Raw genomic sequence first — 17,267 nt, 5'->3', positions numbered from 1 at the left:
GGGCCCCCCCCCCCCCCCCCCCCCCCCCATAATACTTCATCATTCAATGAACTAGATTGTCCATACTAATATCTCCCTCTAGAGGTGATCTACTCTTAATAAAACTTGTTTACCATCCCTTCATAACATCATGAATACAAAGAGAACCAAATTTTACACAGTGTTGTGAAAGTCATTTAATCAGTAGAAGATTTTAGAAAAATCAATTCTTGATTATGAAAAGTTATAAATTCAAAGATGTTTTAGAAAGCTAAACAGCTCAAGTAGACTCTCCCCAAGAAAAAAGAAAAAAAAAAAACTCAATTTTTTTTGGTTGTCTTTTGTTGCTTAAAAATGAAGAAACAGAACAGAAAATGAACCAGTAGTTCACAACACATTGTCCGTCATGAAAAGATGAAGACAGACAAAAACTTTCTTGACTGAAGATCAAACAGATGAAGAAATCTTACAAGAAAAATCAAACAAACAGAAAGTTGCTCAAATACCTTTCAAAAAATGCCAGAATCTCCTTCAAATCCGGTTTTCAGGAGTCAAGAGTTCATCTAGAGAGGGCGACGGTGTTACAGTTGTTCACTTATCAACAGACCACTATACATAAAGCCGAGAGCTGGTCTAAAGCTTGCTTTTGCTATTATAAGCGAAACACAGAGAGGGTGTTTCTATCTGTAGATCAACACCCCTGTTAAATACAATATCAATATACAGTCCAACTGTGAATTCTAACTTCATACATGAGGTGGCCCTCCATGACAGGACTTCCTCTGGCCCACAGCAGTTCATTTGGGAAGGGGGTGTACGGTTCCAGATGAAGCAGGGTCAGTAAGAGGCAGGGGTCGCCGTCTGGATCATCGGTGCATGGGCCTCAGGAGCTCTGTGGCTGTGGCAGCATCTGGAAACAGGTTATGGTACGTAGGTAGAGGCACGTAGGCAGCTGTGATCATTTTACCTGTTTAATAGAAAGAGAGTCCAATTAATGTCACATACAAGATCACAAGGCACTCCTATAAAGAGAAAATCTTGGTAGATGGGAGAAAATAGGACGAGATTACCTGCAAACCACCGGCCGTGCAGGGCGCCGACAACAGCCATTGCTACTGGGATGGTTGGACACTTTACAAAAACATTTCCCTGCCAAACAAGAGCAAAAGTGAGGATTAGGCTTTGATGATTTTGAGCCCTAAAATGTAGGGGCGAGTCTCCAAAAACATCTGTGTCTGGGTCACATTTTGCCCCCAAAATCACTTTTTTTATTTTATTTTGCATACAGAATATGATTAATCTTAATCTTTTAATATAATTAATCATTTTATTTGATTAATTATTAGGTGACTATAAGAGGCTTTCTTTAAAAACTATTGAAAATGCCTTCAGACCTTAAATTCTATAATATTATGGAAATAATAACATGCAATAAATCTTAATGCTCCTAAGCTGCATTTTCCTCTTTCTTTTTATTTAGTTGTTAAATTTTTTATTTATTTTTTCCAAAGAAATATGTCCAAGGCAATGTTCTCAATAGATTTGGTGATATTCAACTACTGTGGCTATAAAAAGTTTACACTCCCTGTTAAAGTTTAAAGCTGCTTTTTAATTGTAAAACCTTATTGGGTTTAATACTGCAAGGTGGAATAAGATCTGACATGATTTGCTTGTATTCATTTTCTACATCTGAAAAGCTCCAATTTTAACAGGAGTGTGTAGACTCCTTATAGCCACTGCATAAATGTGATCGCTTACTTGAGGAGAGTTCTTGTCGACGTATATGTGAACAACGCCTCCGTGTTTTCTGCACTCTTCGATAACATCATCCTTTATCTCCAGGTCCCAGCCAGGTTCGTTTTCCCTACAAAGCAACACAACAAGAAATTTTATTTTAAATTACTTTCTTTAATCCAGGACACATGCCATTTGACATCACATACACCATATTGTCAAGGATAGGTTTAATAATTAGTGCAACTCACGTCTGTGGACTGAACATGTTGGAGAGCTGTAAACAATGCGTGGCCAGTGGCTGATTTGGAAGGTTCATAGCTTGGTTCATTCCAGGATTGGAAACAAGAGGTTGTGTGGTTGAGGCTGTTAAGTGGCACAAAAACATAAATAACTGTCACTGTAAGCCTTCTGAAAAATCAATAAATGGTGGGAACAGGACAGCAGGTCAACAAGCTCTACTCAGATTTGTCAAATCTCCAGACCTGCCAACCTTTGACCTTTGGTGGGGGATATGGGGTGATACCGGGGGTCATATAGCATATTCCTACATTACTTGAAGCTCCTTGATGTCTAATGTCAAAATCATAATTGCACAATGTGCAAAATGCTAGACTGCATGTTAAATATTTTTCATAGGTTAGTACTCGGAGTCTGCACTCAGTTTGTGATATTCCTCTTATACAGTATTTTAGAGTAAACCGTAGGAATGCAACAATACAGTCAAGCCCAAGGTTCAATAAATACCTCAGTTTTCAGTTTGGTTCTGATGGTTTGGCACAACAGTTCTTTTTAGCGATTTTAAATGCTATTTAAAAAAAACTAACTCCAGTACATTGTTGTACACTGTAGAAAAACATGGATTATCACATGTCTACCTTAAATTTATTTTGAGAGAAGTATTATTTTTATAGATTGGCCATTATTTAATGCTATGAACACATGTAATGTCCGTTTCATTCACAGTGGATACTAGAGGGCGCCCCTGCGCAGAAAGTCCACATATTTCCGCATCTCAGCGCACCATTCACGGACACACAAACAGAGCCAGTTTGGATAGAAATGTAACTACAAACGCTCTGATTGGTGGAACTCCTCATCATTTTCTGTTGCTTGTTTACTGCGCGTGGACAGGTCACAGGGTTTTTGCATAGTTTAGAGTGACAAATCGTACCAGCATACTTTAAGGTCAAAATGCGTACCTGCTACGCAAAATGGGTACAGGTTGGCAGGTCTGAATCTCCCCTTGAGGAAAATTCTCAAGACCTCAGTGCACTTCAAATTCCATTCAACTCAATGGATTCTAAGATAGGAATATGAAAATGACTCAAAGACACACCATTCACCAGATTTCCAAACGCCACAGAGCCGCTCATCTGTAAGGCCTGCTTGGCAGCAGCAGGAATCTGCAGTCCTGTACCTAAAAACATCCCAGAGACACGTATAAATGAGTTCACAACAATGCAATATAATATGGAATGACAAATACACAAGTAGTTTGAATCATTCATTGGCACATCTGAGAGACAGCAGCGTTCAATCTGTACCTTCTGCCAGTCTTGCCATCAGCTGAAGTCGACCTGTCGTGCCCAAGTCAATGCCAGTTCTCTCCAGTTCATCATTGTCCAAGAAGGAGCTTGCAGAGGAGGCATCCGAACGCTCGGTAACATGACCCACCTTCATTGGCCGTCCCGCAAGCTCGAAACCATTTAGCTGCTCCAGGGCTTTTTTAGCACATTCTGCATCTGCAAACTGCACAAACAGACAGTTAATCAGCATCAGATTTATGATGTAATGGCAAAATAGAACTGTCCTTGTCTTTTTTAAATGAAGTTTTACATTATGCAGATATAGTTGAGTCAAAACATGATGAAAAAAGCTGCAAAAATGGGTCATCAAATCATCAATAAAACATCAAATCGCAAAAGCGGTGGTTTATTGAAATATATATATATAAACCAAAATTTTTCAGCCAAAATAAAAGCTTGTTGATTTATAGTTTTGAAAAGGAAGCAATTATATTAGAATTGAAGGTACAATACAAGAACTTTAAAATTACAGTTGAACTGTAAAATAAAATTATATTTTTTCTTAAATACTAGACTTTTATTTTACAATTAATTATTACAAAACAATTCCTATTTTGTTTAATAAAAATTACAAGTTACTATTATAATATTGATAATCACAAACTTTGTCCAAATTGTACAGCCCTATAATTAAGTACAGCAAAAAAAAGAAGAAAAATTAAATTGAAAATTAAATGAGCTTTTTGATGAACTCACTGATATGAAGCCATATCCTTTCGACCTGCCAGTCTCACTGTCCATCATTAGCTGGATGCCCTCAATCTGAAATGAGGAAAGAAACTCACATTAAAAAGAAGATTGACTCCACATTAGTTTTAACTCTGGTTTAGCCGCAGCTTATTTATGCATGCTAAACCATTTCAAATGCCAACCACACCTTTCCGAATGGCTCAAAAATGCCCCTGAGCATGTCCTCGGTTATATTGAAGTGCAGGGAGCCCACGTACAGCCGCATGGGCCCTGCACCACCTCTCTGGAGCATGCTGGCCATGGCTGCTGCCCTGTTCTTCTCAGCCTGAAATATGCAACAATTCAACAAACTGATTCACATGCATTGGATTAGGAAGCAGACATTGGATTTGCGGTGTGTTGATGCTCTAACCTGTGAAACCTGGACTATGATAGGCACTCCCAGAACCCTCTGCCCTGTCAGGCCGATTGCCAACGGTACCGATGTCGCCTCCACAAACTCAATGTAGGCAATGCCCTTTGACCTCCGAGAGTTTCTATCCGAGATCATCCTTACGTCACGGACCTTAAAAAAAATGGATACAAAAGCTCTCATGTATTTGAACTTTTATTTAACATCAGTAAATGGAGAGAAAACAGAAAAAGAAACCAAAAAGTTAATCACAACCAGGTAGAGGTCTGCATTCCCACGGCTCTCCCGCGGGACCCGACCGATTTTTTTGCACCGCGGGATTAAATTCCTGAATAAAACGCGGTAGCGCTCGGTTACTCTGGTGTAATTTGAACGGGAGCAGGCGGTCTAACAATTAACAATATCCCGTTCCCGACGTCCATTTAGAACAGCATATCTGCGCTTTATTCTTATTGACCACCGGTACAGCTTGCGCTCAGGACTGTTACGTACGCATGCTTTAAATGTCGCGCATTTTATTTGCGTGGTCTGTGCGCAGCATGTGCATAACGATGCTCAGAGCAGGCTGTACCGGTGGTAAATATACGGCCCTCTGACAGAACAGGCAGGTTGTTGATGAGTGAGAGAGCAGAATAATGATGGAGCAACGTGTGGATGCACTGTCCTTGAAGGACGTTCAACTCGGTTTTGTTTATATTTTGCTTAGCCTATAATTTTAAATGAAAGATGTATTTATTTATTTTTCTCTGCGACACTTTTCCTACTGTGTTAACAGAAAAATGTCAAACGAATTTAGTATTTTAACAAGACGAATAAAAATAGCTAATAGGCTATTTTTGTACAACCTACATTTTAATTTTTTTTCTCTCTGCGACACTTTTTTCTCTATTGTGTTGTCAATGTTAAACAAATTGTATCCACAAGACGAATAAAAATAAGAAATACAACTTGTGTACATTTCTCTGACACTTTTTTTCCTACTGTGTTGCATAAAATATTAAACAAATTTTGTGTCTTAAGATAATTCATATAAATTCAAGTCAAAGCTAATGTCAAAATCATAATTGCACAATGTGCAAAATGCTAGACTTCATGTTAAATATTTTTCATAGGTTAGTACTCGGAGTCTGCACTCAGTTTGTGATATTCCTCTTATACAGTATTTTAGAGTAAACCGTAGGAATGCAACAATACAGTCAAGCCCAAGGTTCAATAAATACCTCAGTTTTCAGTTTGGTTCTTTTTAGCGATTTTAAATGCTATTTAAAAAAAACTAACTCCAGTACATTGTTGTACACTGTAGAAAAACATGGATTATCACATGTCTACCTTAAATTTATTTTGAGAGAAGTATTATTTTTATAGATTGGCCATTATTTAATGCTATGAACACATGTAATGTCCGTTTCATTCACAGTGGATACTAGAGGGCGCCCCTGCGCAGAAAGTCCACATATTTCCGCATCTCAGCGCACCATTCACGGACACACAAACAGAGCCAGTTTGGATAGAAATGTAACTACAAACGCTCTGATTGGTGGAACTCCTCATCATTTTCTGTTGCTTGTTTACTGCGCGTGGACAGGTCACAGGGTTTTTGCATAGTTTAGAGTGACAAATCGTACCAGCATACTTTAAGGTCAAAATGCGTACCTGCTACGCAAAATGGGTACAGGTTGGCAGGTCTGAATCTCCCCTTGAGGAAAATTCTCAAGACCTCAGTGCACTTCAAATTCCATTCAACTCAATGGATTCTAAGATAGGAATATGAAAATGACTCAAAGACACACCATTCACCAGATTTCCAAACGCCACAGAGCCGCTCATCTGTAAGGCCTGCTTGGCAGCAGCAGGAATCTGCAGTCCTGTACCTAAAAACATCCCAGAGACACGTATAAATGAGTTCACAACAATGCAATATAATATGGAATGACAAATACACAAGTAGTTTGAATCATTCATTGGCACATCTGAGAGACAGCAGCGTTCAATCTGTACCTTCTGCCAGTCTTGCCATCAGCTGAAGTCGACCTGTTGTGCCCAAGTCAATGCCAGTTCTCTCCAGTTCATCATTGTCCAAGAAGGAGCTTGCAGAGGAGGCATCCGAACGCTCGGTAACATGACCCACCTTCATTGGCCGTCCCGCAAGCTCGAAACCATTTAGCTGCTCCAGGGCTTTTTTAGCACATTCTGCATCTGCAAACTGCACAAACAGACAGTTAATCAGCATCAGATTTATGATGTAATGGCAAAATAGAACTGTCCTTGTCTTTTTTAAATGAAGTTTTACATTATGCAGATATAGTTGAGTCACAACATGATGAAAAAAGCTGCAAAAATGGGTCATTTAGAAAACATCAAATCGCAAAAGCGGTGGTTTATTGAAATATATATATATAAACCAAAATTTTTCAGCCAAAATAAAAGCTTGTTGATTTATAGTTTTGAAAAGGAAGCAATTATATTAGAATTGAAGGTACAATACAAGAACTTTAAAATTACAGTTGAACTGTAAAATAAAATTATATTTTTTCTTAAATACTAGACTTTTATTTTACAATTAATTATTACAAAACAATTCCTATTTTGTTTAATAAAAATTACAAGTTACTATTATAATATTGATAATCACAAACTTTGTCCAAATTGTACAGCCCTATAATTAAGTACAGCAAAAAAAAGAAGAAAAATTAAATTGAAAATTAAATGAGCTTTTTGATGAACTCACTGATATGAAGCCATATCCTTTCGACCTGCCAGTCTCACTGTCCATCATTAGCTGGATGCCCTCAATCTGAAATGAGGAAAGAAACTCACATTAAAAAGAAGATTGACTCCACATTAGTTTTAACTCTGGTTTAGCCGCAGCTTATTTATGCATGCTAAACCATTTCAAATGCCAACCACACCTTTCCGAATGGCTCAAAAATGCCCCTGAGCATGTCCTCGGTTATATTGAAGTGCAGGGAGCCCACGTACAGCCGCATGGGCCCTGCACCACCTCTCTGGAGCATGCTGGCCATGGCTGCTGCCCTGTTCTTCTCAGCCTGAAATATGCAACAATTCAACAAACTGATTCACATGCATTGGATTAGGAAGCAGACATTGGATTTGCGGTGTGTTGATGCTCTAACCTGTGAAACCTGGACTATGATAGGCACTCCCAGAACCCTCTGCCCTGTCAGGCCGATTGCCAACGGTACCGATGTCGCCTCCACAAACTCAATGTAGGCAATGCCCTTTGACCTCCGAGAGTTTCTATCCGAGATCATCCTTACGTCACGGACCTTAAAAAAATGGATACAAAAGCTCTCATGTATTTGAACTTTTATTTAACATCAGTAAATGGAGAGAAAACAGAAAAAGAAACCAAAAAGTTAATCACAACCAGGTAGAGGTCTGCATTCCCACGGCTCTCCCGCGGGACCCGACCGATTTTTTTGCACCGCGGGATTAAATTCCTGAATAAAACGCGGTAGCGCTCGGTTACTCTGGTGTAATTTGAACGGGAGCAGGCGGTCTAACAATTAACAATATCCCGTTCCCGACGTCCATTTAGAACAGCATATCTGCGCTTTATTCTTATTGACCACCGGTACAGCTTGCGCTCAGGACTGTTACGTACGCATGCTTTAAATGTCGCGCATTTTATTTGCGTGGTCTGTGCGCAGCATGTGCATAACGATGCTCAGAGCAGGCTGTACCGGTGGTAAATATACGGCCCTCTGACAGAACAGGCAGGTTGTTGATGAGTGAGAGAGCAGAATAATGATGGAGCAACGTGTGGATGCACTGTCCTTGAAGGACGTTCAACTCGGTTTTGTTTATATTTTGCTTAGCCTATAATTTTAAATGAAAGATGTATTCATTTATTTTTCTCTGCGACACTTTTCCTACTGTGTTAACAGAAAAATGTCAAACGAATTTAGTATTTTAACAAGACGAATAAAAATAGCTAATAGGCTATTTTTGTACAACCTACATTTTAATTTTTTTTCTCTCTGCGACACTTTTTTCTCTATTGTGTTGTCAATGTTAAACAAATTGTATCCTGACAAGACGAATAAAAATAAGAAATACAACTTGTGTACATTTCTCTGACACTTTTTTTCCTACTGTGTTGCATAAAATATTAAACAAATGTTGTGTCTTAAGATAATTCATATAAATTCAAGTCAAAGTCAATAAATTTAAGACTCTTGGCAAGACGAATAAAATAGCATACAATTTTGTGCAGACTACACTTTTATTAGTCAGCCTCTCTCTCTTTCTTTCAGTAGCGGAAATTGAAATGTGAGATTCTGGAAACGAGGTCTAAATTTAGCGGGAACGGTCGGGTCAGGAAGAAAATCATTCTAAGTGGACAGCGGGTGAACAAAGAGTGAATATATAGTGGGAACGGGTGGGTGCGGAATAGAACCTTGCGGGAGCGGGACTAAAAAGACCAGCGCAGACCTCTATAATCTGGTTTGCTTTAATCAGGGGCATCATACTTTTCCCACTGCAGAGAAGAATTCTTCCAGATCTCTGGGTCTGATTCTGGCAGCGAGCTGCATGCAGAACACTGTTCGGGCGTCTCTCTCCTCAGGGCTCAGATTATCTATCGGTTGTCTGTTTGAAGAAACACAGGTCATCAAGCACTGAAACGCAAATCATTCGATCTGGAAATAAAGCTTATGACCTTAAATTAATCTTTCATGGACATTCCAACAACAAACCATTTTGTTGCCATAAAGATATATTCACTTACGAAGCAAGATACTGTAAAATATTAAGAGGCGTTTTAAATATTAAGTTCATCATTATCATTAAGCCTAAATGTATCTCTGGACCACAAAACCAGTCATAAGGGTCAATTTAGATTTATGAATAAACAAGCTTTCCATTGATGTATGGTTTGTTAGGATAGGACAATATTTGGCCGAGATACAACTATTTGAAAATCTGGAATCTGAGGGTGCAAAAAAAAATCTAAATATTGAGAAAATCGCCTTTAAAGTCCTTAGCAATGCATATTACTAATGATAATACATTTTTGATATATTTACGGTAGGAAATTTACAAAATATCTTTATGGAACACAATCTTTACTTAATATCCTAATGATTTTTGACATTAAAAAAAATCGATAATTTTTACCCATAACAGTGTATTTTTGGCTATTGCTACAAATTTACCCGTGCGACTTATGACTAGTTTTGTGGTCCACGGTCATAAATATGCAAAATTAGATTTTGTACTTTACCAAATTGAGACTCTTTCGGAGCAAATCAAGTTAATCAATATTATATTATAATAGTTTAGATTAGATTATCCATGACTATATAAAATAAATACTTTTAAAAAACATTCATGTCAGGCCAAAATGACCTTAATATTCTCTATTAAAACGACATTTTGTGTATTTCTATTGACTATTTTGAACAACATTAATAAATTTAATCAATTGCACATTTATGCAGATTTTACAGCAAGAGAGCTGTAGGCTGTAGCCGAAGAATCTTTCAGTGAACAGTTCATAAAATAATTATTTTTTTCTTTTTGTGAAGAATACTTTAATAATCTGAAGAACATTTTTCCATTATAAAAGAACCATTTGTGCACTGGAAAGGTTCCATGAATGTTACAGGTACTTTATGGAACCATCAATGCCAATCAAGAACCGTTTTAAGAGTGTTCAATACTTCAGTACTACAGCAGAGTCAGACAGTGCTGAGCGTCTCACCTGACAGGGCTTTTGTCCTTTTTAAACGGGCTTCTGCTCCGAGAGTGCCTGCGACTAGAGTCAGAATACTCCGTCAGTCTGTGTTTAGCACTTATCAGTGTATGATTATTCAAGACAGAAATACACATCAGCACACAACAGGCAGCATGAGTCACAGATGAGATCACCTGTGTTTGGGGAAATGTTGTGGGCCAGTCTTTCCTCCGGGACCACCATTTAATTTCGGCCCCATACTATGACATAAAACAAGGGTTTGTCTCAGTGTTAAACCAGTCAACTTTCAGCCATCGTGGCCATGCGAGTGCTACTACATGCTGGTGCAGTAGGGCAAGTATCAAGTGAAAATCCAAACTGTCTTCACAGAAAAATTTATTTTTATTGATTGTGTAAAAAAGACAGACCTAACAATGAGCTTGGATGCTATGTGATGATATTGGCAGAAATCATGTGTGATTTCAGCTTCTTTAAATATCATGCTAAATAGCCAAATTTAAGTGGAAAACTACACTACCCATAATTCTAAAAGAAGAGCCTTCTTAATCCAATCAATCTGAGATGATACTGCTGTTACCATGGACACAAGAACCGTGCCATAAGAGCGTAGTAATCAGTAAAACTTATATTGTATTATCAATATTTGTATACATTTGCAAATATTTCATTACCCTCATATATTTTAGAAAAAGTAATATAGGAAAAAACACTTCCAGAACCATGGTCAGTGAAGAAATGGCCAATCACTGTTTACTCTATAAAGACATATTATTATATTGTATATTATATTGAATTTATGGAAAAAATACTTATGCAACCATGGTCACTGAAGAAGCCGGCGATCGCTGCTCTGTAAGGGCATTATATTATGATGAATATTTGAAGAAACCCAATAGAAAAAAGAAAAAAAAAACTACAATCATGATCACTGAAGAAGTGGGCGACCACTGCTTGTTCCATAAGGGCATGGTGAATCATGTGACTACAACTGGCCAATGAACTTGTGGTTAAGGTGGCCTCCATGAACCATAACACAGTGGGCCTGAATAGACGTCGCCTCCAGGTTTTCTATTCTCAGAATTCCTCAAAACAAGCACCAGGCATCTTCAAAAATACAGCAATGTGCCACAGTGTAAACGATTGCTAGTACTTCTGCATTCTTAGCAAAGCAGGCATTTAGCAAGACATTAACCACCCTTTAGTTACAACAAACTGTGGCATGCTTCACAAATACACAATATGTGGCAAAAAATTCAAATTGGTCCATGTTCTGTCACAAAAATAAAAAAATCATTCACTCACCTTTACATCGTTCCAAACATGTATGACTTCAACTCATCTTTGAAGTTTAACTGTGCTTGCACGCTGGGTAAAAACCAATGAGGTTTGTATGGTTGAGCTTCCGTTTATCGTATTTTATGAGCTCTATGTATTTGCGTTGGTCCATGTTTATATGGGAATAAAAGCCTAAATGAAATCTTTTCTTCATCAGAAAGCGATAAAGACTCTTTAGAAGACTTGGAATAAACTGCGCAATTCGTACTGATTACTTTTACATTGTCTTTTTGAACTTTTCAAAACTTCAAACTTTTGTTTGAAAGGACAAAAAAGATGAAGGATTATTAAAAATCTTAATTTATGTTCCAAAAGTCTTTTGGGTTTGGAACGACATGAGAGTGAGCAAATGATGACAGGATTATCATTTTAGGGTGAACTATTTCACTGTATTGTTGATGATTGAGTGCCTATGTACAGCCCTGAATTTGGAATTCTGTGGAAATCCTCTAAACTAAATGATCAGGGGTTAAACTCACAAGGGGCTTTTGCGTCCACGGTGACGTCCACCACGATCCCTGCTGCGGGATCGCGACTGCTTGCGCTCTCTGCTCCGTGAACGCTTCCGTTCCCGGCTACGGCTCCTGCGTTGCTCGCGAGTCTTCTTGTGGCCCCCGCTTCTACTCCTCTGCCGACCTGGGCTCGGACTACGACTGCTGCTGCGTCTTTTCCTTTGTGGAAAAAAAAAAAAACACAATTTCATTCCAACATATGAACTTAACTTACCTGAAAAGCTTCAAATCAAGCAGAACGACAAAAACAGAGTTTTCAGCTTACTTTTTGCTGCGTTCCTCATTATGACCATTGGCGCTGGAGGACTTGCTTTCACCCTGAACAGGATTGATAAAAGAACAACATAAGAATGGAGAGGAAACACTGGAAATAGAGAGGGAAGGGGGATAAGAGAAAAGATAGAAATACTACTATTGTTGGCTCCTTTAAGATAAATTGCTTGTGTTTTTCCTCATTTTATCACTTTGGATAAAGGCATGTGCAAGTTGAATGTAATCAAATGGTCTGTTGTAAATAATCAGATGTTAGAGGGCCTGTCTTTAACTTTCGAAAACAATCAGTTAAGTTCTAGGTCTTGACCTTGGCTAGGCCATGTGTTTTTAGGGTAGTATAGGTACCCTGCTATTTTTAGCCTAAGTCTTGCTGTAGTCATGCTATGGAGCTGCTAAAAGGCATTCCAGAGTGGAGACTGTCAGTCCGTGTGATCTTCCCCAGTTTGCGCTGTTGGACTGTGAGAGCTCGATGCCATCTCTGTCTCACAGCTTGTCCTGAAGCAGACAGGGATTCACACGGCTTAGTCATATCACCTCCCAAAAGACACCGCATCAAAGTCAGCCAAAAAAAAAAAAGATACAACTTAAAACCTCATCAAAAGATTTTCAGGGTTTTTTCCAGCATTCGGCTCATTTTGACAACTAATACAGGCATTTGTTTTTCATTAATTTAGAAAAAAGACATAAAAATTCTATTTATATCTATTTTTACTGATAGACATTATTATTGGGTAATGCATTAATTTAATAGTAAACAGTTTTATGATAAAGAGAAATCACTAAAAAGTACATGCACAAACCAAATGCCAATGGCAACGGTTTTAGAGACCATCAAAACACTGGGTAGAGAGACAGTATTCATATTTAGAAAATTCATTTAGAGGAAAATTCAGCTCATTTCAGGTTTGAACACCGAAGATGACCTTCAGTAAAGGTCAAGTACAGTCCAGGGCTTCAGTTCTTGACTCCAGGTCCAATGAGAAGGCTACGCCATAGGAAATGCCATTTGCAATAAAGTTTACTTCCATTATATGAAGAATTTCTGAGTTCGACATTTTTTTCTTTTTTAAATGTAGGGCAGGGGTTGATTTTATCAATTTACAACGTATGTCTATAATGTATAGTATGTACACCTCCATTCAAAAGTTTGTGGTAAGCAAGATGTTTTTTTGTTTTTTTAAAGAAATAAATACTTTTATTCAGAAGGAATGTATTAAATTGACCAAAAGTGACAGTTAAGACATATATAATGTTACAAAAGATTTATATTATATTAATATTTTTCAACATTAATAATGATAAAAAATGTTTATTGGTCCTTTATAAATCATTCTAATATGCTGATTTGCTGCTCGTGTGATGCTTAAGACTGGAGTAATGTTGCTGAAAAATCAGCTTTGCCATCACAGGAATAAATTACATTTTAAAAATATATTAAAATAGAAAACAGCCATTTTAAATTATAAAGATATTTCACAAACCACAATATTACTGTTTTTACTGTATTTTTAATCAAATAAATTCAGTCTTGATGATCACAAAAGACTTCTTTTCAAAACATTAAACAATCTTAATCTTACCAACCTCCAAATTTTGAACGGTAGTGCATATTTTTCTGCCACTGCATCGGATTCACCTTCAACAGATTTTTGGTGACATGGCTGAAACCTGAATACTGTCTCTGCTCCATGTCACATTGTGTTTCATCTATTGGCATTCGTTCACCGTTATGGAACCAAATCGATTTAAAGGTGTATGGTGGCGGTCTATTTGTATTTGGGATCAAAGTACATTAATACATTGCGCAATCACTACCTTACTTTTTTTCACAGTTCACACTGGAATCAAAGATGTATTCAGGGGAGTAGAGGTGAGATATCATTAGGCAAGTCTATAAAGAGAGATAGATGGGCATTTATTTGTAATTCAGGATATCACACTAAAAAACATAACTCTCTCTCTCATACACATTACACAAACCTATACTTCAGTCAGGCACAGACAATAAAAAAAGGGTTTTTGAATAGCCATGACAACACAAAGTTCAATTCCAAAAGAAAAGGGAAAATTCTGTCATCATTTATCCAAACCTGCTTTCTTCTGAACACAAAAGGAGAAACTCTGAATTTCTGAATTTTTTACCAAAAAAATAAAAAATAAAAAACGAATGGGCACTGGGGCTTTAAAAAAAAAAGAAAAAAAGAATAAATAAATAAAAAATCCCCATACAATTATTATAAAAGTTGCTTGTAAGACAAGGTGAATGACAACATTATAAACTTTAATTTAAATAAAAATATATTTCAAAATCACACAAAAGGACAAAGGTACAAGACGGTGCACTTAACTGCATTAATGTGGAAAATAACTACAATCCCATTGCAAAATATGCATATATAGACAAATATTTAAATAATTTTAGAGCATCTTTCCCAGCCTATTCTGGGAGTGGGTGGACTCTCTTTTTGGCGTGATTCTATGATTGGACAACATTTCCTCGCAGAATCATGGGTAATGTATTTTTTCACCAAGAATTTTGCTGTTAAATATGATAATTCAGAAACTAAAGTGGGCCGATATCTTCAACAACCTTGTAGGTCACAGCAGGTCTGTCTTTAATAGATTATATATATTTTTTGTTGAAGTTTTTAGATCTGGAACTCGACTATTGTACTTGTGTGCACTATTTTTCATAGTGCTTTTTTAATTCTTCATTTCTTACGCTTAAAAGCTTCAGTCCTCATATATCGCTCTTACATGGATAGATGCAAAGTTCAGTAGTAGTAGTCGTAGTTATATATTTTTATGGCCATGTCAGCATCTAAGGCTATCTTTATGGCAAAAACAGAGTTGGAATAATACAAGAGATACAAACACAAAATAAAAACCAAATAAACAGAAAAACACAGCAGTTAAAATTAGACACGTTTGTTTTTTTTAATTAACATGATAAAAAAATCTAAAGCCTTTTCTGGTAAAAGTCCCTGAGTGCGCATACTTCATAAAAAAATTAATAAAATAAAAATTTTTTACCAAAAAAAAAAAAAAAAAAATGAATGGGCACTGGGGCTTTAAAAAAAAAGAAAAAAAAGAATAAATAAAAAATCCCCATACAATTATTATAAAAGTTGCTTGTAAGACAAGGTGAATGACAACATTATAAACTTTAATTTAAATAAAAATATATTTGAAAATCACACAAAAGGACAAAGGTACAAGACGGTGCACTTAACTGCATTAATGTGGAAAATAACTACAATCCCATTGCAAAATATGCATATAGACAAATATTTAAATAATTTTAGAGCATCTTTCCCAGCCTATTCTGGGAGTGGGTGGACTCTCTTTTTGGCGTGATTCTATGATTGGACAACATTTCCTTGCAGAATCATGGGTAATGTATTTTTTCACCAAGAATTTTGCTGTTAAATATGATAATTCAGAAACTAAAGTGGGCCGATATCTTCAACAACCTTGTAGGTCACAGCAGGTCTGTCTTTAATGGATTATATATATTTTTTGTTGAGGTTTTTAGATCTGGAACTCGACTATTGTACTTGTGTGCACTATTTTCATAGTGCTTTTTTAATTCTTCATTTCTTACGCTTAAAAGCTTCAGTCCTCATATATCGCTCTTACATGGATAGATGCAAAGTTCAGTAGTAGTAGTCGTAGTTATATATTTTTATGGCCATGTCAGCATCTAAGGCTATCTTTATGGCAAAAACAGAGTTGGAATAATACAAGAGTTACAAACACAAAATAAAAACCAAATAAACAGAAAAACGCAGCAGTTAAAATTAGACACGTTTGTTTTTTTTAATTAACATGATAAAAAAATCTAAAGCCTTTTCTGGTAAAAGTCCCTGAGTGCGCATACTTCATAAAAAAATGAATAAAATAACATTTCTACTCGCATTAAACCCAGGACAGTCCAATAAAATATGTTTGAAGCAATGTTCAGATTTTCTCCTCTTGTGTTCATCATTAGAATGATATCCATAACTACTAGTCGGACAAGCATGAGGGTGAATACATCAGGAGAGATTTTTAATGTTTAGTTGAATTTATCCTTCAAAAAAAAAAAATTTAAAAACAAGAAAGATCCAGCAACTTCCGGTCGTCCACCCACCTTTTTATAAGGCGCTTCCAGCATGGCCTCAACATCGAAGTCATCCGCCATTCTGACCTGCTGTACATGAAAACAGCAGCATGCGGGTTACAAACACAGCCAGCATGAGGAGTTATAGCTCACAGTTCCGATTATGTACTCAAGATTCATCGCCAAAGCACACAAACAAACAGAAAATCATCTCACAGTCGAGCTGGGCCGCTCTTTAAATCTTTAAATAACACACTCGAGCCTGCAGCACACGCATTACATAAGCAGCTCATTTAGACGCCTCACTCTTACCCATACACGACAGACAGCATACTGTAGTTTAAGTCATATTTACATGTACTTATGAGCCTAACTCTTAATTAAGCCCGTGGCTGCTTGTAGGCAAACATTACCTGGGTTGTATGTCGCACTCCGGTTATCGTCGCGACCTCTCCGACGCGGGCGTCGAGTTTGACCGTAAACAGCTGCGAAACAAACGGTCGGATCCGCCTACAGACGAGCACAATATTCAACGAACAATCATTCAAACAAAAACAAATACCGATGCATGTATTAGTGGATATCTGATCAGCTCAGCTCGGTTCGTCGTGAGGTTTTCCCCACAAGACAACTTCCTGCTTTCCCCAAAATGGACGCCGAGAGGGGCAGGGTTTACCAGCGCTGCTTAATGTAGATAAAAGTCGAGGAGGATTTTCAGTTTCTGTTCTTCCTGTGTGCTCATTCTCGCAGAACTTTTGCAATGCGCTTGTTTCTTTGAATACCACCCCTGATAGACCTGCTCTGTTTATTGCACAATTTCCACATGCACTGCAGAAACTAAGTTTAGCGATTTGTAAACACGGGCGGAGTCACCAAAGGCTGGAGTAATAATGGTTGAACCGCGATCTAGAAAAAGACTCGG

General features: G+C 37.3%; 1 protein-coding gene across 2 annotated transcripts; it reads right to left on the bottom strand.

Moving 5' to 3' along the window:
* Positions 1-291: 291 nt before the first annotated feature.
* rbm39b (RNA binding motif protein 39b) lies at positions 292-17,205 on the bottom strand. 2 transcript variants are annotated; one of them, XM_016256738.1, is made up of 16 exons: positions 16,759-17,205; positions 16,376-16,435; positions 12,236-12,288; positions 11,938-12,129; positions 10,297-10,362; positions 10,130-10,183; positions 8,898-9,015; positions 7,539-7,691; positions 7,314-7,451; positions 7,133-7,198; positions 6,403-6,607; positions 6,195-6,275; positions 1,965-2,079; positions 1,738-1,843; positions 1,050-1,128; positions 292-946 (listed from the first exon to the last, which is right to left on the bottom strand). In XM_016256738.1, the coding sequence occupies exons 2-16, from the start codon at positions 16,424-16,426 to the stop codon at positions 846-848; spliced, it is 1,578 nt and encodes a 525-aa protein (XP_016112224.1). In that variant the 5' UTR covers positions 16,427-16,435; positions 16,759-17,205; the 3' UTR covers positions 292-845. The 2 variants fall into 2 exon arrangements, with proteins under 2 accessions (XP_016112224.1, XP_016112226.1); XM_016256740.1 differs by having other exon boundaries at positions 16,376-16,432.
* Between the last annotated feature and the right edge of the window lie 62 nt (positions 17,206-17,267).

Source organism: Sinocyclocheilus grahami, unplaced genomic scaffold (genome assembly GCF_001515645.1).
Source record: "Sinocyclocheilus grahami isolate Dianchi unplaced genomic scaffold, SAMN03320097.WGS_v1.1 scaffold1468.1, whole genome shotgun sequence".
NCBI classification, from domain to species: Eukaryota; Metazoa; Chordata; class Actinopteri; order Cypriniformes; family Cyprinidae; genus Sinocyclocheilus; species Sinocyclocheilus grahami.
The sequence above is the reverse complement of the archived record's forward strand: the minus strand, read 5'-3'. Positions and strand labels throughout refer to the sequence as shown.

Excerpts from the sequence above, each read along its gene's own strand:
- rbm39b (XM_016256738.1), bottom strand. The coding sequence starts at position 16,426 with ATGGCGGATGACTTCGATGTTGAGGCCATGCTGGAAGCGCCTTATAAA. Across the intron at positions 10,184-10,296 it reads CAACATTTCCCCAAACACAG|TCGCAGGCACTCTCGGAGCA; the intron begins GTGATCTCATCT and ends TTCTGACTCTAG. Across the intron at positions 7,452-7,538 it reads TCATAGTCCAGGTTTCACAG|GCTGAGAAGAACAGGGCAGC; the intron begins GTTAGAGCATCA and ends TGCATATTTCAG.